The 22,096-nt window shown below is 40.5% G+C and overlaps 2 protein-coding genes across 2 annotated transcripts in view; both read right to left on the reverse strand.

The window, feature by feature from the left end:
- Window positions 1-5,046: 5,046 nt before the first annotated feature.
- LOC118456058 (Fc receptor-like protein 5) overlaps window positions 5,047-22,096 on the reverse strand; it is a 34,445-nt gene continuing 17,395 nt past the window's right edge. Inside the window, exons 13-20 of the mRNA XM_087838287.1 lie at window positions 15,688-15,966; window positions 12,282-12,548; window positions 10,630-10,929; window positions 9,970-10,227; window positions 9,494-9,742; window positions 9,232-9,351; window positions 5,259-5,309; window positions 5,047-5,144 (exon numbers count right to left, since the gene is read on the reverse strand). Coding sequence (XP_087694413.1) covers window positions 5,047-5,144; window positions 5,259-5,309; window positions 9,232-9,351; window positions 9,494-9,742; window positions 9,970-10,227; window positions 10,630-10,929; window positions 12,282-12,548; window positions 15,688-15,966 — 1,622 coding nt within the window. The remainder of the gene's footprint in view (window positions 5,145-5,258; window positions 5,310-9,231; window positions 9,352-9,493; window positions 9,743-9,969; window positions 10,228-10,629; window positions 10,930-12,281; window positions 12,549-15,687; window positions 15,967-22,096) is intronic.
- On the reverse strand, window positions 11,124-12,077 carry LOC148104182 (uncharacterized). Its single transcript, XM_087830579.1, has 3 exons — window positions 11,993-12,077; window positions 11,523-11,801; window positions 11,124-11,407 (listed from the first exon to the last, which is right to left on the reverse strand). Exons 1-3 carry the CDS (start codon window positions 12,075-12,077, stop codon window positions 11,124-11,126), a joined length of 648 nt encoding a protein of 215 aa, XP_087686705.1.

Genomic DNA, 22,096 nt, shown 5'->3' on the forward strand with positions numbered 1-22,096 from the left:
CTGTATCACTGATACTGATACCAGTACCAATACTTTTTAATAATTAAGCTCCATCATCAGATTGCTAATTCTGACTGAATGAATTTTTATGACCTTTAAGTGTTTTCTTTTTTCCTTTGGATTATTAATCAGTTCGAAACTGGAACAGAAATAAAAAAACAATAATCTAGCACATCTAATAGTATTTTAACTACAGAAATCATACAGTATCCTTTTCACATTTAGCACAACAGGGTAATTATGTTGACTCAAATCTGAGCCATACTATACTATGGTATATTTGTTTCAATTCCTGTAATTGTTTTCATTTAAATGTTTTTAGTGAGATAAATGTATAAATAAAATATATTCATGGACTGGCACTTTATTAAAGAAGGCACATGTTAACAGCACAAACACCAACCCCAACTAAAACAAAATGGCTTCCTTTTATACTCTACCTATTCAGGTGAGCATCCGGACTAGCCCAAGTATGGGGGTTAACAAATCAAAATGAAAACATAACCCTCCACACAAACAAACATACAATAACATTAGAGCACATAACAAACATATACATATTTCCAACACGTACTATAAACAAATCAATAACATACACTTCAACCATTACTATCTAAATTAAAACCCTTCTTAACCACACTCCCCTAACCTGGCACACTAGTCTGCTCCAGGAGCTCATAAGCAGGTGATTGAGCTGCTTTCACTCTTCTGCTCCACATCCTGTTAAATCCAGAATTAAGTTCAAAATCCTGCTCCTCACATACAAGGTCTTAAATAATCAGGCCCCATCTTATCTTAATGACCTTGTAGTACCATATCACCCTATTAGAGCACTTCGCTCTCGCTCTGCAGAGTTCCTAGAGTATTTAAAAGTAGAATGGGAGGGAGAGCCTTCAGTTTTCAGGCCCCTCTTCTGTGGAACCAGCTTCCAGTTTGGATTCGGGAGACAGACACTATCTCTACTTTTAAGATTAGGCTTAAAACTTTCCTTTTTGCTAAAGCATATAGTTAGGGCTGGACCAGGTGACCCTGAATCCTCCCTTAGTTATGCTGCAATAGACGTAGGCTGCCGAGGAGTTTTTCCTTTCCAGTCACCTTTATAACTCAGTATGTGTTAATAGACTTCTCTGCATTAAATAATATCTGTTATTAATCTCTGTCTCTCTTCCACAGCATGTCTTTATCCTGTTTTCCTTCTCTCACCCCAACCAGTCGCAGCAGATGGCCGCCCCTCCCTGAGCCTGGTTCTGCCGGAGGTTTCTTCCTGTTAAAAGGGAGTTTTTCCTTCCCACTGTCGCCATAGTGCTTGCTTATAGGGGGGTCATATGATTGTTGGGTTTTTCTCTGTATCTATTATTGTACAATCTACTGTGCAATATAAAGCACCTTGAGGCGACTGCTGTTGTGATTTGGCGCTTTATAAATAAAATTGAATTGAACTGAATTGAAAGTCAAAATCATCATCCCTCTGTTCTCTCCATTCTTCAGTCATAACAGCATCTTCTTAGTCCTTACAATAAATTATAAATGGATTAATTTCTCCCTCTATTGGCCACCAGCTGCAAACACAGTGCAGTGTTTGGACTTGGAAGCTGAGTTTGACATGGGAAATATGGGACGAGGAACTACAACTTTATGTCCACACTGACACTTAGCCTGTAGAGGCTAAGCCTACGCTTGAAGCCACTGAGGTGGTCGTTAACGGGGGGTGACGCGATGTCACTGGTATGCATGAATTAAGTAAACAGTCCAATAAATCCAGCAGTATGTATCTTGTCCTTTTTGGTCTTTATTCTGTATCAACTTAACATAACAGCGCAACGGTCACAAACTGTTTGCCTTCCTACAATTAATGACACACCTGACACCAATTACATGCGTCTACCTTAAATACCTTTACATGATCAAAACAGAAAAAGGTGACCTCTAGCGACCACATAAGGTATTAACCCAAGAATGGCTCCTACAAAGCCTGTCACAGGACCTGATGTGGAGAATAGATGACTTCAAATGTTCTGTTAGCAAGATGTCAGGTAGCAATGAAGTGAAAACAGAATAACTAAATGAACATATCATAAATAATAATAAGAACAGCTGTTAGGAAGCTGGAGTTTATGGAGGAAACCCACACAGATGCAAACTCCAGACAGAATCAACTCCACCTGTGATTCAAGAATAGTGCAGCACAAATCAAGGACACACAGAAAATGATATCATTAATATAAAAATGAATGTGCCTATAAAAAGTAAAATACTAGAACTTAAATTAAACAACAACTTGATGGTTCTTTGATAATAAATAACATAAAATGTTCTAGTAACACATGATGTATCAATAAAATGAACACAGAAGCACTAAATGAGCAGATCATAAATCAACAATCAGGAAAACAGCTGCTTATGAAGTTCCCACTGTGCTCTTTCTCTGAACTTCTTGTTTCCTCTTTGCCGTGTGAAGTTTCATGAGAACATGAATCAATCATAAATCTGCTGAAAGGAAGACTTCTGGCTCAAACCACAGGCTGTGTTCCCTCTTCTCTATGTGGCTCAGTCAGAAATCATGAGGTCCTTTAATTTCAGTGCATAAAAAATTCCTGAAGCAGAAGAGAAAGTTAGAAATTATATTTTAAGTAGTTTAAAAGTGATTCAATTTTTTACAGCTCGTTTTATTGAACAGATAATAAAGACATTACAGTGGAATAAAATACATAAAATAAAAATAGAAAATCAAGATTTATGTGTCATACACAGAGTTATCATGGTCTTGGCAAACATGTCACTGACACGGTCAAAATAAATCGGTATTACACAAAAGTACGGGGCGGACCTCCCCGAGAAAACTGGGAAAACTCCGCTACACAGTAAAAAGGCTGCTGAGTGTAACACTGATGAAGCGCTAATGAATTAATACAGGCTCGGTATTGAGTGAAATATTAGGTTATTATTAATCAGAAGATTTAGGAATGCTACTGGAGCTGATGGGCAGTAATTAATAAATACACCCAACACAAAATGCTTTTCCAGGTACCATGTATTTAACCGAAACCAAAGAAAAATAACAAGAAAAGAAAAGGAAAACTTAAATAATTACTCCTGCTGCAGCTATTCAATGAATCAAAAACCCAGTGGAGGTGCACAAAGACAACTAAGCAAATTCTTCTGGCTTATACCCAGCAATATAGATTCTCAAAAAAATTTCCCATAAATAACACATGTTAACATCAAAAACACTGATCCACACTGAAGAGGAGAAAGTCCGTGAGTTTTATCTGAATGTCCATGAGAGATGTCTAAGCGCTCTTGTCCATAAATGGGGGTAATGGGGTGTATGATTGTGGAAATCAGTGTATTCAGAAAATGGGGACAGAGCGTTGTCTTTGATAACTTCCTACCCGATCAGTGGAAGCTTCAATGCAGAATGATTCCTGCTCCTAGCCGTTCATTGGCTCGCCATCCTTTTTTATACCCAAAAAGGTTCACCTGGCCAATTCCATTCTGTTCAGTGCGCAAGAACACTACGGCTCTGGCTCACAGTAATCAGCATCTGCAACAGCTATGTCACCTGGCTAGCCTCCACGCATCTGACGGCTGGCACGCAGGACCAGGCAGCCTCAGGCAGGACCCCCACGCACCTGGTGCACCTCGACCTCCATCTCCAGCTTGGCAGGTCCCGCTGGTGCGCCAGCCTCCGGCTCACCCCGAGCCGCGCGTTGTCCACCCTTGTGCCCTCCCTGTGTGTTGGCCCTGCGACAGACTGGCGACCTGTCCAGGGTGTACCCCGCCTCTCGCCCTATGACAGCTGGGATAGGCTCCAGCAAAACACACTGACACTACTAAGACACACGGAGGTCGAGTGAGCATAAACATGGATGGCATGACAGACACAGGGATGAGACAAAGACACAAGTGGAACCTCACAGAGAATAAACCATAAATACAAGAAAACTCAGAAACATAGAAAGAACTAAACTCCTGGTTAAACTGCATAAACTTGAACTTAGACCGTCTTCACACTTTCACAGAGCTTAAGAGCAAGCGCCTGGTGGCCAAGCATTGGTCCATGGGGCCCGGCTGGGAATAGTCCAAAAAAAGGACATGGGCTCACCCTCCTATAGGCCCACCACTTGCAGGAGGAATCATAGGGTTTAGGTGTAGTTTGTGCTCTGCGGCAGCCTGGGGCGGAGACCCTGTCAGACCTATTCTAAACTACCGAGACTAGTGACTGGGACATGAAATGACACCTCTCTGGTGGGAAAGGAGCCTGAGCTAGTGCATGAGGTTGAGAGGTTATGGCTGGATATAGTCGGGCTCTCCTCAGTGCATGGCTTGGACTCTCGAACCAGTCTCCCAGAGAGATGCTTATACAATATTGCGATCGGGGGATGATCAGGGGCAGTACCCCTGGATTGGAAGACTGGGGTGGTGGTTCCCATGTTCAAGAAGGGGGGCAAGAGGACATTCTCCAACTATAGGGGAATTACACTCCTCAGCCAGCCTTGGAAAGTCTATACCAGGGTGCTGGTACAAACAGACAAAAACTTCTCCCGTTGCCTACTGGTGGTGGTCAGAGGGCCCGGTGGCGCCAGTGTCCGGCAGCCTCGTCTCTGTCAGTGCGCCCCAGGGTGGCTGTGGCTATCACCAGTGTGTGAATGGGTGGATGACTGGATGTGTAAAGCGCTTTGGGGTCCTCAGGGACTAGTAAAGCGCTATACAAAATACAGGCCAAGCCATCTGTTAGTCGAACAAAATGATAGTCTCAAGTTACCGGTCAATCTACATCTCTACCCTCACTTATGTTCACAAGCTCTGGGTTAGTGACCCCAAAGAACAAGATCGTGGATAGAAGCAGTGGAAATAAGCTTACTTCAAAGGGTGGCTTGCTCTCCTTTAGAGATAGGGTTAGGTGTTTGGCCCCATGTGGGAGGGGCTCAGAGGAGGACCACATTTAAAGTTGTTCGGGTGACAAGGATGCCTCCTGCATGGGGTTTTTCAGGCATGTCCCACTGTGAGGAGACCCTGGGGCAGACCCAGAACATGCTGAAGAGATTATATCTCTCGGCTGGTGTGGGAAAGCCTTGGTGTTCCCCCAGACAAGCTGGAGGATGTGGCCTTGGCCTCTCTGTTTAGGATGCTGCCCCCACAACCTGGCCCCCAAGCATAAGAAAACAGTTGGATGCATAGACTTCAATGTTAAACACGGTTATTATATAATCATCCAACTTCCACAAGGTCTGTATTAATGAAAGTGTATACTTTACCCTTTTCAATGTTTTCAGATCTTCTGATTATCTCATAGCCACAATGATCACCTGCAGGTCAGAGAAAATCAGTCACCTAATGTCTGTAATACTAAATTAAACACAACTATTATTGAAAATAACATTTATTTTAAAACCCGCAGCAGATGTAATAAGTACAGTCTTGTTGAAAACAGCATCAGAATATGATAAATTGATGAAAAACTAACCAACAGGAAGAGAGGAGTACACTTCCTGCTGCTGATGTTGATTAAACGTCTGCTCATTAACAGCACCTTTATTAAAAATGTAAAATAAGACTTTAGCTTTTAAATGTACCTCATGATACACTTGTGTCTTGGAATGATATTTCAACAGAACATCTTGCTAACAGAACATTTGAAGACATCTATTCTCCACATCAGAGAGACATTCAATTCAATTCAATTTTATTTATATAGCGCCAAATCACAGGTAGACCCTACAATAATGCATACAGAGAAAACCCAACAATCAAATGACCCCATATGAGCAAGCTCTTTGGCAACAGTGGGAAGGAAAAACTCCTTTTTAACAGGAAGAAACCTCCAGTAGAACCAGGCTCAGGGAGGGGCGGCCATCTGCTGCGACCGGTTGGGGTGAGAGAAGGAAGACAGGATAAAATGCACAGAGATTAATAACAAGTACGATTCAATGCAGAGAGGTCTATTAACACACAATGATTGAAAAAGGTGACTGGAAAGGAAAAACTCAATGCATCATTGAAATCCCCAGCAGCCTACGTCTATTGCAGCATAACTAAGGGAGGATTCAGGGTTACCTGATCCAGAGTAAGAATCTGGTTAGATACCATATTTCTAAGATTTTCTGGGCCGAGTACAATAACCTCAGTTTTATCTGAATTAAGAAGAAGAAACTTAGCAGCAATCCAGATCTTTATGTCCTTTATGTCATTCCTGCAGTTTAACTAATTAGTGTGTGTTATCTGGCTTCATGGATAGATAGAGCTGGGTGTCATCTGTATAGCAGTGAAAATGTATACTATGCCTTCTAATGATACTGCCACAAGGAAGCATGTGGAACTCCATAATTAACCTCAGTGTGTGAAGAGGACTCTCCATCTACTGTACATGAACAAGTTGGAGTCTATTAGATAGATATGATTTATTTATGATCATTTAAGTCGGAAGTGATAGCAGAGCTGTACGTTTGAATTTGTTTCCAAAATCCCTCAGTCAGGACATGCTATATTGTATTTAGATGGAAGCTAGTGAGCTAACTTCCTGCTAATTTCTAACTCCGTTAACTGTCATAAATTTGTCATAAATCTGTTTTCATGGATGCCTGGATGTTAAACTTAATCGTTACACCTGGTAGAGCAGAATGCTGATCATTTTATTACAGATGAAAGACTTTAGACCGTTTTTCAACTCTCAGTGATGCCACAGTGATCGTTTGATTTATGGACCTGCAGCAGAGTTTGAGCCCAGACAGGGTTAGTGACGTCAGACATAAAGACCGGATAGGGGCTAGCAATGGGTGAATCAAGGGTGTGAAGTCGAGTCTCCAATTCAGTAATCCTGGCCTCCAGAGCTGCATATATGCTAGATTTGTTACAAGTATCATTACTGCTAGGGATGGGTATTGATAAGATTTTCATGATTCCGATTCCATTTTCGATTCTGTTTAACAATTCGATTCTTTATCAATTCTTTTTTAAAAAAAAGGAGAACACTAAGGTCGATTAGCTTAGAACTTTGTTTTATATCTTCTCTTTGAACAAGGTAGAAATTTAGGAGTAACATGGCCTTACTAACCCAACAGTGACATCTTAAGAGATCCAGCCTACGGCTCCTCAATGGGGTGTCACTGGGTCCCCAGGAAAAAAAAAATTGTAAATGTAAAATAATAAAATAAATATTCTTCTGTAGCAATAACAAAGTATAACATAAATTATTCTGTAGCAATTACACAAGAATATCCACTAATGTCCCTGCCTACAATTAAACACATTCACTTACCGAATGTCGGGGGCATCTGCTGTGGCACAAACTTAGTCACTGCTTGGTGACATTCGTCTATCCTGGCCTGAAAGGAGACGCTACCGGTAGACTGCAGCGAGAACTGCCAGCATCTGAGCCAGCCAGACTCTGTCTGTCTCTCTCATCATGGTCACTTAAATGCACAGTAATGGCAGGTTTTGTAATAAGGCAGATCGCGCTAACATAATATGCACTGTTGTTGATTATTTACCTGCCGCATTAACGGGAAGGACGTGCAAACGTTACCGCATTTAAGGTCATCGCGTGTTTTGTGAGCAAATGCTTTTGCATATTCGTAGTGTTTCCTCCCTTAAATGAAATATCTACTTTGCAAGTATTGCAAGTTGCCCTGTTGTCATCTGTTTGCAAAAATGGCAAACAATTCCAAGGAATTGAAACAGTGGGAACCGGTTCTCAACAAGAACCGGTTTTCGATACCCATCCCTAATTACTGCTGAGGAGGCAGGAAAGTGCAGGAGGGACAGGTGAAGAGGCCATGCTGCTAGCAAGTCGGCTACGAGCCAAGCTAAGCTAGTGAAACAGCAAAGACACAGTGAATGAATACTTTGGCTATAAATTAGGGAGTGAGTACACAGAGACTGTGCTGTGGATGAAGCACGTGAAGATTATACTATGAAAACAGAAGTTATCTAAAAGTTTTTAATTAAATTGCTATGCAGATAAGCTACTCAACAACAACACTGTGTGTTGGAACAGGAACAAGAAGTGATACTCTATAGTGATGTGTCGGTCGCGAACGAAAGGGCTCTTAGAGCCGACTCTTTGAAGTGAACAACACGAGCCGGCTCCTTATTGGGAGCCGTGGGGGTTTTTTTTGTTTTTTTTTTCCTTTCTCTCACCCTCTCTCTCGCACTTTTTTTTCCGCTTCACTCCGCACGCGAGCCTTGTGCTTTGCACTGGGAAGAGGGGGGAGGGGCGGTAGTTACACTAGCAGTAGCACAGGAACAGAGCCGGAGGGAAAGAGAGAGAAAGAGAGCCAGGGACAACAACATCACATTAGAAAGGTATGGTAATCATCCACAACTATTTTCAGTTGCGGATGATAAAGGATTCAGAAAGTTTATTCATGCAGGCCTATATGACAGAGAATATGTATCTTCTTGTTGTTTTCATATTTTAATTTATATTTAATTGTGTTGTGGTTTGCAGTGTTTTGTGTTGTTTCACTTTAAGTTTGTTTAAAAGGAAAAAGCTGAAAATTTAAGTAGTTAAAAGTTGAAATGTGAATAGTTGATTTTTGTATTATATGATTTATTTATTACATTTTATGTGGAGTGAATAAATAAAAATATATTTACAGTGGCCCCTACAGACAAAGCATGTACAAACTCCAAAGCACGTACAAACTCCAAAACACGTAAAAACTCCGAAGCACATACAAAACACAACAGAAGTGCTCCTGGATGCTAGGCACAGTGTTGAGCTTTTGTTACCTACTGGCTACACAAGCCAGGAAGTACCAATGACCGGATTTGGTGTGTGGTAATAACAGGTAAATTAACTTTTTTTTTAAATTATTTGAATATATATGACTGCTTGTGTATAAATACACAAACAATACACAAATGCTTTCAATTGTGTAATTTAAGTGATCTAGGTAGCTCTGTTTTGGAAGTTCAGTTAATGCTAGAAATGTGTTTTGGAGTTTGTACATGCTTTGGAGTTTTTACGTGCTTTGTCTCTAGGGGCCACTGTATATATAGCCGAGCCGAAAGAGCCGGTTCTCTAAAAAGAGCTGGAAATCCCATCACTAATACTCTACCGAAGAGAGAGCGAACACCAAGTGACAGCGCCCACCAAGACATCAGTGTTCAAGGTAGGCTTTAAGTGTCAGTGTGAACACACAGATAAAGTTCCTTGTCTCATATTTCCCATGTCAAACTCTGAACACAGCTTCATTGAATGATGATAAGTAAAGGAAAGGTTCTCACTGTTGGTCGTTCTGCAGCGATACAACAAGAGCAGGAGAATAATAGTGAGAGAGACTCCACAAACCAGTCCAACAATCAACCACACAGGAGATGAAGAGCTGTCAGCTCCTGACACAGTTACTGTACTAACGAACAATAAAGTTTAATTATATTTTATAATTTATAAAATAATTTTAGGAAAGTTCTCAGAAAATGAGGTGACTTCAAGCCTTAAAACAAAATTCATTTATAAAACTCCATCAAATGTTTGGATCCTGCTCACCTTTAACTGACATCCAGCTCTGTGGTGACTCTCTTCCTGAGTACTGACACTTGTAGAAACCTTCATCAGACTTTGACACTGCAGAGATCTTCAGCTCCCCTCGGGTATCATTTTGAAGAAGTTTGTCATTGTGATAGAAAAACACATTGGAAAGTATTTTTTGTGTTTTCAAACTGCAGCTCAGATTAACAGAAGCTCCCTCAGTCACAGGATGAACAGGACTCACCAGGATAGGACCATTACCACCATCTGTGACACAATCACACACAATTGTTTCAGTCACATCAGCTGGTGCACACTTTTAGAAAAAGCTGACAAACAATAATAAGAATTTGTCCCAGCTTTGCTGTATGTGAAGTAATTTATGTGGGAATAAAAGACACAAACAGCAGTTTTTAAAGATACAAGATCAGATCTTCATGATGAAAAACATATGTACGATTTCAAATCCAAAAAGAAAATGTATAATAACATACTCTGTACAGTGATGTTGACTGCACTGCTGAACTCTCCTGATCCAGACTCACACCAGTACACTCCAGTATCTGACTTTGATGTGTTGATGTTACATGTGGATCCAGTCATTCTCCTACAGTCACAGAGTCGGCCGTCCTCAGAGAACTTCCTCACTCTCCACTCAGTGAAGTTTCCCTCACAGGTCAGTGAGACAGAGTCAGAGGTGAAGTGTTGCACTCTGTCAGGATTCACTGTGAGAGACGCTGCTGAATGAACATCTGGAAACAACATGCAGTGAAGAGACAAAGCTCACAGATGTTAGCATTCAAAATATCACAGTGAAAATGTTCTTTGTTTATCAAAATCTTATGTAAAAAAATAACAAGCATAAATAATAAAATGAGTTTAAACATCCAAATTAAAAATACTTATTGCAAAGAGAAACCATTTAAAATGTAATATGCGTTGTTTTCATATTGTCACATTATGCAAGTGCAAAAATAATAAAAAGAAACAAAGAATTTCAGTTTGATCATAGAGAGAATTGGAAATATTCAATATACACAAACATTTAATTGTCATTATTGAATTTTAATGAGCTAAATTTTGGTGAAAAATTGGTGAACAAAAGTTAAGAAGTAAAATTGGTTTATTCTGAGGATAAACAGAATCAAACTGACCTGCAGACCAGACAAACTTTGGTTGACTGTGATCAGTGTGATACTCTGGGTCTCCTCTTCCAGCTCTGCACACATATCCTGCTGTGTGTGTCTGTCCATGAATGATGTAGGAGTCCTGTGCAGTCCCACTGCCATCAGGTAGCAGCTCATAACTGGAGGATTTCTCTGATAGATCAGGAAAAGCTTTATACCAGTAGAAGCTCCATCCTGCAGACGGATGTTCAACCTCACAGTTCAGAGTTACTGAGGCTCCAGGACTCAGCCATGATGGAGACACAGTGAGGACAGGACGGGGTTTATCTGTTCAACAAAGATTTTCTCTCAATGTTTCATCTCTTAACTCTGAATTCAACGTCACTAAAATGTTGACTCACAAATATTTATGATGAACTTTAAGAGTGAGACTATCTAAACATGTCAAATATCTCAACATGTACTAATAAAAACACATTTTTACAAACTGTTTCTATTTCCAGGTTAAATGAACTATGACTCTACTTACTGTCAGAAACTGTCAGTGTGACTGAATCACTCCACTCTGTTGTTTTATGCTGTGAACTTTTCATTCTGCCCTTACAGCGATAATTTCCACTGTTGGATGATGAAGCAGATCTAATCCTGTATTCATTTTGATTTGGACCTTTTATCATGCTGTTTGTTTCCCACTCATAATCCCACTCAGTGTCTCCTCCATGGATCTCACATCTGACACTGATCGTCTCTCCTCTGTATATCTCAGACCAGTTTGGATACAGAGTCACAACAGACCTGTTTGAGGCTGTTACTGTTCAAGAAAGTACAATAAAAACACATGAATGTCAAAAATGTTAATGACTTTTGTTCTTCATCTTACTTCTTAATAAGACATTTATCTGGCTCTATGTTAAACTGACCAGTTTTCCCAATCCTGACTGACTGGCTGTCCTCTGTGTAGTAAACTGGGTTTCCTCTTCCTCCTCTGCACCTGTAGAGTCCTTCCTGTGAGACACTGATTTGTCCATTTGAGTGGAAAACTGCATCTTGTGTGGTCAGGGCTTCAGAGGATTTCTCATCTCTGTACCAGTAGTATTTCCATCCAGATGATGATGATGGGTTCACAGAGTAGGTCAGGGTCACACTGCCCCCTACTGGAACAGCTGTGTTATCAGCTCTCAGCTTGGCCTTTGGTTTATCTGCAGTTCAGTTTAGAAAAAGAACAAAAGTCAATGACTGAATCAAACCAGTTTCAATAACTTGGTGGAAATATGTAAATAATAAATATCACATAACTTTAATGGTGAAGCTAAAACAAACTGTACAACTACCACACAAATACAACACTAATATTTCATATTCAATTTGCTGCATTAAGTTAAAAACACACATGAGGAACAATCAGTGGATTTAATGTTTCTTAGTGGATGTGGTGGAGCAGCTGAGACAGATTCAGCATTTGTTCTGCATTTCATCTTTCATGTATTAGAGCTGCACAGCAGAGAAGTTACTCTCATGTGTTTTGTTCTCTTCACTGTGAATAAAAAGCTGCTGTTCAGGTTTTTGTTGTTGGAATAAAAACTAAACATTTTACTGACCAACATGAAAGACAGTTATGAAGCTGTAAGAAAGAAGAAGTGCTTTTTCCTTATTTAGATACTCTGGATGAAAGATCTTACATGATACAGTCAGTGTGATGATATCACTCCACTCTGAGAAGAAATAGTCCCTTCTGCCCCGGCAGCTGTATCCTCCACTGTCAGACTCAGTAGCTCTGATGATTCTGTATTCATTGGATGTTGGAGGTGTGTTTAACTTGGCTGCTCTCCATTCATACGTCCACTGAGCTCCTTCACCTCCCTGAATCTCACATCTGACAGTGACTGTCTCACTGCTGTATATCTGAGTCCAGGATGGCTGCAGGGTCACAGTGGGCTTACTGGGAACTGTTCACAGAACAATATCCAGTTAGGAGACAAATAGAAACATAAAAATTCTGCTGTTTAAAACATGAGAGTAAAGTGAGTGAAAAAAATCAACCTCAAACAGGCAACAGGGTTAAACCACACCTCAGGAAGTCTGACCACTGGTAACTGTTTTTTATCCGGGCACATCCCACTTAGTAAAATTGCTACAATCAGCACAAAGACAGTGAAAACCTGGCCAGAGGCAGGATGGCTTCATCAGGATGCACTGAGATATTTTCAAACACCCTGACCTGTAGCTGGTTTTTGAAAGCATACTGTGCTACATGAAGAACTGTATAGCACAGCTGCACAGTAGCACAGACTAAAGAGCTCCACAGGGTTATACAGGTTGCCCAGAGGATAGTCGGCCATCCTTTGTCCTCACTTGAAGAACTGCACAGCTCCCGCAGTCTCAGGAACATGAAGAAAATCCTTCAGGATCCATCTCACCCAGGTCATGCACTGTTTGAACGTCTACCTTCACGCAGACATTTCAGAGCCATAAAGACAAGAACTAACAAACTAAGGAACAGCTTTTATCCCTCAGCCATCACCATGCTGAACACTGAACAATCAGATCCAACACAACTCTCATATACAGTGTTTACATTGTTACAGCACAGTCTCATGTTTACACCTGCAGGTACGGCTGGTATTTAAATCAACACTGTAACACAGAAACATTTGTTTTATTGTTTGTTATTAAAACAAAATCTGAAACTTTTCACTGCAAGGTCTCATTTTTCTCCTCAATTTGAACTTTTGGAGCTCACACACCTTTCTTAATAGGTGTAAATATTTTTGTGTGTTTAATTGATGTTTTTTGGAGAGCACATTCTCTGTAAGGGCGAGTCCTTAATCTAACATTGACTTGAATCAAAAATTGTGATCACATAATAACCTCTTGATCTGGTAGAAATAAAACAACTAAAAAAAAAAAAAAAGTAAACTCACGAGTTTCTTTAACTGTGACGTCACTGCTGTCCTCTGTGTAGTAAACTGGATTTCCTCTCCCTCCTCTGCAGTGGTACAGACCTTCTTGTGAGACACTAATAACTCTGTTTGCTTCATTTCCTCTCATGAGCTGAGCTTTAGAAGAGACTGAATCACGTCTGAGCCAGTCAAACTTCCAGCCAGCAGAGCCCTCCACAGAGCAGCTCAGTGTCACACTGCCCCCTGCTGGTAGGATTGAACTGTGTGCTGTCAGTGTGGCTCTGGGTTTACTTGCTGCTGAAGACACAAAATAAGTAAAACATTAAATCATCCTCATGAATAAACTTGTTACAGCACTGATCAAACTTTAAACATTCACTGATTAATTTATCTACAAACAGAAACAGAAGGTAGTTTGTGTTGGAGCTCTTTAAAGTACCTGCAAGGACAGCATGCTAATGCTAAGCTAGCCAATAACCAAGAGTTACGAACTTCATCGTAACAAACTGATGAGCAGTCAGGCTGCAGCTCCATTTCTACCTGTTCATGTTTCTACAGTAGAATCACCATGACGACCGATTTAAGGTCTTTTTGTGCTGATTTTGTGTAAGAATTTTTTTGCTTTACTCTTTTCTAGTAATGATCCCAACACTGATCCCAACAAAGAGGGGAAATACCTCCAACATGCACAAACATTTGACCTCACAGCCTCTAATTAATCTGCATGAATGTCTTTGATATTCTGCTTAGAGATGGTGGCGACTCTCAAAGTGGAGCCAATGAGAATCAATAAATTCTTATCCATTCCCGTCCCTACCTGCATGTGACACATTAGACTGTTTAACAAACTAAAGATTTCACTGATTTATCATCCACTAATTAAACTGTCATCTCTTTACATTCCTCTTTACAATGCTGATATTTTAAGAGCCTCCATGGTGCCTTTCTGTTTGCACAGTGAGAAAAACTGTTGTCCTGAGCTGCCTGCAGACAGCTGGATCATTGTTGGAGTTTTCCTGTTAAGACAGATGTAAACATTAAAACATTAAATGTCAGCATGAATCATGGTCCAACTTACATGAAACTATCAGTCTGAAGGCATCACTCCATCCTGTTAAGAGATAGTCACTGCTACCCCGACATCTGTAGTCTCCACTGTGGGACACTGAAACTCTGCTGATCCTGTATTCACTGGATGTTGGAGGGCTGTTTGTGTTGGGTGCTGTCCATTCATATTTCCACACCTTTCCTTCACCTGCCTGAATCTCACATCTGAGAGTGATTGTCTCTCCAGTGAATATCTGAGACCAGCTGTGCTGCAGTTTCACAGCAGCCAAAACTGTTCAACAAACAAATAAAAACAAATATTTAAAAACAAATCAACAGTAAACAAAAAAATATAGCTAAAAAGTGTTATTTTAATTTAATCATGAATTTGTGTTATTTCACAACATAATTTAACCGTCACCGTGTTTCTGAATTATAACTGCAGCACTGTCCTCTGTGGAGAAAACTGGATCTCCTCTCCCTCCTCTGCAGTAATAGATGCCTCCTTCTGAAATACTGATAGTGTGCTCTGATGTTCCAGCTCCTATTTTCTGACCTCCAGAAAACTCTGAATCACGTCTGAACCAGTTAAACTTCCAGCCAGCAGAGCCCTCCACAGAGCAGCTCAGTGTCACACTGCCCCCTGCTGGTATGACTGAACTTTGTGCTGTCAGTGTGGCTCTGGGTTTACTTGCTGTTGAGTTTACAGGGAAAGGTTCTTCAGATCCTCACTTGCTTTAGATAGAAAATTGTTATAGAAATGATCAAACTTTACACATTCACTCAGCCGTTTAGCTTCAGCAGTATTCGATGAGATCATAAGCCAAATTATTTTTTATAAAAATTATAGATTTGTTGTTGTTTCTTGAGGAAGTTTAAAGAACACAATATTTTTTATAGTATTTATTTCTGTCATTATTGTCCTCAGGTGATGGAGCAGCAGGTCAGCATTGGCGTCTCTATACCAGCTGAAAGTTCATGACACAAAGTGGTGACAAACTGTCTACAATGAGGCTACTGTCAGCTGCAGCTCTTTGTCTGACTAACAATGTAACATGCTTTGTAGACCATTGAATTCATCCTGTGCTGACCATTATGACATTTGTCAAATGGAGATCACACAACAAACATGACTTACTTGATCCTGACAATGTGAAGGCTTCACTCCACTCTGTTGAAGAATATGAGTCATCTCTGCGTCGACTCTTACACATGTAGTCTCCACTGCTGGACTCAGAAACTCTGAATGTCACATCATTATTGTGTGTCCACTGTGTGGGTGTCCTGGGTCCTCTCCATTCATACTCCCACTCAGTGGTTTCACCTCCTTCCTGCACCTCACATGTCAGAGTGATCGTCTCACCTCTGAATATCTGAGGCCAGTTGGGTTGTTGTTTTACAACAACTTTATTGGAAACTGTTTACACATATTAACAGTTGAGATACAAATAGAAACATGAAATCAACACAGAAAACTTAACACTGTATGTTTGATAATCATGAGTGAATGTATATTTCAAACTGAATGACTGAACTCACAGGTCACACGCCCACTTTACTCCACAAAGACCTCGGGGCTTCAGTGTCAGACGTAACATCAATAATTTCAGGTGATACATCATGAAGCTCACTGAGAGAGGGTTTGCAGCACTGTCAATAAGCAAAGTCTTCTTTCAGGAATTTAAATATCAAACTTTTTTAGACTTATTTTTTCTTTGGTACATAATTGCATATATCTGGCTTCATATATTTGATGTCTTCAGTTTGAATCTACAATGTAGAAAGTAGTAAAAATAAAGAAAAACCATGAAATGAGAAGGTGTGTCCAAACTTTTGACTTGTACTTTATGTTATAAAGTTGTTGTTTTTTTATTCCAGATTTTTCACTGTGGTGATTGCTGTGTATTTTGATCACCACATTTAAAATGGTTTCTCACTGATTTTGTTACTAAACTAAAACAGAGAACAATATTACTGAATGAAATGTGTCCAACTTACATGATACAGTCAGTGTGATGATGTCACTGCACACTGAAAGACTCATGGTGCAGCAGCTGTATCCTCCACTGTCAGACTCAGTAGCTCTGCTGATTCTGTATTCAGATGTTGATGGTGTGATTAACTTGTGTTCTCTCCAAACAACCAGCGACTGACTTCCTTCACATCTGACAGTGACTGTCTCACCGCTGTAGATCTGAGGCCAGGATGGTTTGAGGATCACGGTGGGCTTATTGGGAACTGTTCACATAAAAACATCAAGTTAGAGATTGATGGAAGCATGAAGTCAATTTAAAGTTGTCCCGATTTGTATTGCTGCTTTTAAGAGTCAAAAGATTTACTGCATCCTGGTGACATTTGGACTTGAAAAAAATAAGATGTGTAAGAAGAGACTGCACAGACCTGCAGGATTTAACTCACTCACTGTTTATAAACCCATTTAGTATCTTAAATAAAACGATGCACAAACAGAGAGACAGGATGTGATTTCAAATTGTGCATGAAATATTAAATATCAGAGCAAAATTATACATATTTTATAAATGTGATAAAAAAGAAAGAAAAAGAAACATTTCTCACCTTCAGCATTAATGTAGAAGAGATTACCGAGCACTAAAGTAAAGATTAAACATCATTAGGATCAAACTGACAGAAAATTAAACTAATAATGAGGTATTTTTTAAAAAGTATTTTTTAAAGATTAATTTTCACATGAAACAGTTACTGCTCATGAAAATGTTTCTGTTCACATAAACTTTAATTTAGTAACAAGTTTGAAACAAAAAAAAACAGTTTTCAAATTATTAGTAGCATAAAAAACTATTAATATATGAACTTGTAAACAATGGCAATGAGTCAAGTGCAACAAGCAGCGATGTATCCAACATGATACTCCAGACTAAACTGAAGGAACCAGCCAACATTTGTCTGTAACTTTCATAAACATCACAAATATGCTTTGTTCAAACTCTCAGATAAACACTTCAAACCAGTGATACACTCTAATTCTCACACATGAGAAACACTTTCATTAATCAGTGCCATTCAAACAATGTCACAAATGTACTTACACAATAACCCCGTCATGCAGAGCACAGAGTGCCCCATCCTCACATCCAGCCCTGCTGCACTCTGATCCTCAGCTGATCTCAAACACTTTGACTTTACATCAACAATAAAAAGAGAAGCTGCATTTAATACAGATAAGACCAGAGTGTTTCTTCTGACTGTGGCCTCTCTGTGCTTCCTTTCCTTTTATAGAAACCTCAAACAGCTCCTGTAGCTTTGACCACAGCAGTTGTGTGACGTGTTCACATTTCCTGTCCACTGCAAACATGCAGGCTTGCTTCTTGTGTTTTCTTCTTACCTTCTGTTGTTTCAGTTCAGGTGACATATTTACCAGCTCATAATTATGTTTTATTCTCAGAGACCTTTATGTGATTTGTGCAGTGTGCTGTGGGTCATCATAAAGCTGAAATATTTCATCTTGAGTCATCTTATCAGCCAATGTTTCTGAACATCCACAGACATTTATTGTGTGATACATGAATGCTGTCTTCCCAAAATTTATTGTTTTCAGTTTCTGGCCACCACACTCACTCACTCTCCAGTATTATGTACAGACAATGATCTCAAATAATTTATTTGGTTTCATCTGTTCCCAATATCATATGAAATATCACTCATTTGAAGGTGCCAGTGTTCACATTTTGAACAGAAAATACTGACGGTTTGAAAGAGGAGTGAAAGAGGCCATCTATGCCCACTGTGAATGACCATCATTGACCAGAGGTGGTGGCTTATGGCGTCAGCTATGAGTCACCTACAATGCTGTTTTGAGATCCCTTCGTTGTGCCTCAACCCCTCCATGGTACTTTCCCTGGGTGACCTCAGTAGGTTACATGATAGGGTGAGGCAAGGTTTCACCTTTATCTCACCCAAAATCTCCAGTGGTAATCTCTGAATAAGTCAAAAAAAGTTCCCAGATGTTCCCAGAGTTCCCAGATGTCGGATGTTTTTTCATTGAATGCCCCCTCAGCTCGGATTTTCCACTCGGAAAGTCTGAGCAGACAAACATACAGTGAGTTAGTCCAAAAACGTTTAGGTCCATAATGACGCACATCTTTTTTCACACCTTGGCTCATGGGATGACACACATGATTAAAAATGGGTGTATAACCCCCTTAAGGGTTAAACACTCGGGACTCTCCACCATTTGCTTTTAGAAGTGAAGAAGCCTCTTAGATGAGAGGTGAGACGTCTTCAAGAAACGTAAAGAAGTTTAGTGACTTTCTTTCCAAACTCCTTAGACTACCATCACCTGGATGACTGAGAACCTACACAGATATTAAACAATAAGACAAATGGGTGGCACAGCGGTACAGGGGTTCATACTGTTACCTCACAGGAAGAAGTTTGTAGGTTTGAATCCACCAGCTGGGACTTTTGTGTGGAGATTGCATGTTCTCCCTCTACCTGTCTGGGTTCTCTCCAGCTACTCTGGCTACTCTGTTAGTCTCCTCTATATGAGCCTACAGTGTACCTCAGGTTTCACTCAACCAAAACACATGACAGTGGTCATTGTCAATATACAGTCTATAGTATCAATCACAGGTAAAGCACAAAAACACAGCCTCCATCCTTCATTCTCAAAAAGTTGATACTGATCATCTGGATGTAGAGTTTTCAGTGAGAAATACTTTTCTTCACTCATCCAAGTGACTCCTTCAGTCTCAGCTGACTGCAGGTTTCCCCAACATTATAAACAGTGCTGTTTATAAGGCTTCACATAAAAGTACTGACCCTCGTATGTGAAGTAGGTGGAATAAAGACACAATTCCAACAGCAAACACACTTGGTCGGTGCTGTTGCTGAGGTTGGGGTCATTTTGTAATCTTTTACAAACTACCTCCACTGCTCCAGTGACTGGAACACAATTGAGGAGAGATTTTACAAAACAATAGTTTCATCTGCCTCCATAATACCATCTCGTACCCTCTCAACAAAATCCAAGATGTTCTGGATGTGGGGTTTTAGACTGCCTATCAATGGATTGAGGAACAATGCCAGAAACTTTTAGATGTTATAGGTGACCAATTGGATCATACAGACAATTGGTCTTAAAGGCAAAAGCATTCATTAAAACATACAGACTTGGTGTGGCTTCCCCTGGGTATAGACTGTGGAATGAGGTCAGGTCAGTAGCTTTGTGCTATTGTAACTGCTTCAGACAATCGATCAGCCTCTTTGCGTAACCAAAACCTGGGTCTCGTTTCAGGGCCTCATAAGTATTTTGTCACTGAGTAGTGCCAAACTCCATCCTTCATTCAGTCAAAAACATTCTTACAAAGGTTATGATTAAGGTTTGTTGCAGTATCATCTATACACACTCACAAACATGTTGATATCCAAATGTTTTAGATTGTATAACAGTAGGTGTGTTTCTCCGTCCCTCCACTTTTCTGTGGGAAAGGTAAAATACATTAAGATTTAACTTCCTGTTTTCAGCTCATTTGCAGCTTATATGTTAAAATAAGTGCAGTGTTTCAGTACATATCAATATGTCATGAGGTTGTAATGATTCTAAAAAGGCCTAAAAACTTGGGGACTCTGTGATACTGCAGAGTCCAGCAGACAGTTTGGAGTCAAACACTGACGTCATCATCACAGGTGTAGGAACCATTTCTGTAACACCAGCCAAACAGACACATTAGTATCAGTAGGTATAGATGATTTACTGGCTCCTCTGCTGGTTACAAAGCAGTGATTATATTTTGGAGTTTTGTGTTATACTGTGAGGAACTGACCTGTTTGAAAGTTGTAGTAAAAAGAAAAACATATCTGTATATGATTTAGTGGACAGAGAGAGTGATGGATGACTTTATTTACTTCAGAGATAAATGAACATTTACAGCACGTCCATGCAGAGACTCTTAAAGACATGAGCCAGAGAAACAAGCTTTTCACGTTTCTCTTGATGCCCACATGCTTTATTTATCCTTTAATCCAGCATGTGTCATCACCACAATAAAGCTACTTTTAACCTGTTTTCACACATTGTCATACCTGCACATTTCCACTGTGCTGTGTTGAGATTAAAGAAGACAAACGTTAGACTTCAGACTGAAACCACAGGCTGCATTTCCTATTTTCTTGGAGGCCCAGAAATTTTGTGGTCTCTGATTTTCAGCAGATAAAAATAAACCAAAAAAAGTCTCTTACACACATGCAGTCATTACAGTCTGCTCAGAAAAACAATAGGGGGGGGGGGGGGGGTCACCAGCAAAGTGCACCATGATGAGACCCAGAATCAAAACATTACAGGATAGCTGAATACACTAGTGCAGACAACACCCGGAAGTGTGGTAAATTGTGCTTAGAGAGCATCTGCATCCCATAAGACCAAGAAGCCAAGAACACCAGCATGCTGTGTGAGAAACATGCATGAAAGTCAGAGCCCCTCTGGCACCTTGCCCACAGTCTTGCAGGTTCATGTAGCTAGTGGGTCCTCTCTGTGGCTGACTAGCTGTTCTGAAGGACAGTGCTGCAGCCATGTAGCTCTGCTCATGTCACATGTGGCCTTCCCAGGCTTCCCATGTCACATTGTTTCTGGGCATGACTCTGGAGTCCACCAGAGCCTCCATGTCCCTCACCCTAAAATGATAGCAGCTCTTCGGGGTGTGCCTAGAACCATTTGAGCTTCACTTGAGGGTCAGCTCCTGAGGCTGAGGGCTATGGGGTTGTGGCAGGGCGTGGCCTGTGGTGCAGTGCAGGGAAGGCGGACGCACCTGCACGGCATCTGCAATCATGCCCTGCTGACTAAATATAGCACTGGGTCCTGTGATTGGGGTTGTTGTTGATATGTGTGACTGGCAGCGGCAGAGCTGCAGCCCGTTGTGAGTGTACAGCAACCGTGGGTGTAAATAAAAGGATGCAAAGCATATTCATGCTGTCGGGTCTGCCATGGTCATTCATAGGGGTCAACAGCTGTTAGATCAGTCATTGGGCATCTCAGACATAAATGTGCTGGAGCTGTTGTCGTGGCACTCGAGCAGTTTCTGTCACAACTGTTAGGGTACCATGTCATCATCTGGATAGAAAGCATGGTTGCAGTGGCCTACATCAAAAGGTAGCGGGGCCTTGGGTCTCCCCTCCTCTGAATGATAGCTACCAGACTATGGCAGTGGGTTCTTCTACTTGATTAAAGCAGTTTATGTGCCAGGCTTCCCATCAACATTACAGCATGTCGAGGGGGAGCCTAATCCAAGAAGAGTGAAGACTCCATCCATAGGTGGTAAACCAGATCTGGAGTTGCTTCAGAAGGGCAGAAGTAGAACTTTTTTTCCCCAGAGAGTACTTAGAATAACTGCAATTATTATTTTTTAATTAAAATTATTAACCTATCACACACACACAGAGAGAGAGAGAGAGAGAGAGAGAGAGAGAGAGAGAGAGAGAGAGAGCTATATGTGCATGCAGCTAAATTTGTCAACTACTACAGTAACATGTTAGAGAGCACAGCTCATGCAGTGAAAACCTTGCGTGCTGTC

The sequence above is a fragment of the Neolamprologus brichardi genome, chromosome 3 (assembly GCF_056152115.1).
Source record: "Neolamprologus brichardi isolate AB-2024 chromosome 3, ASM5615211v1, whole genome shotgun sequence".
Lineage (NCBI taxonomy): Eukaryota > Metazoa > Chordata > Actinopteri > Cichliformes > Cichlidae > Neolamprologus > Neolamprologus brichardi.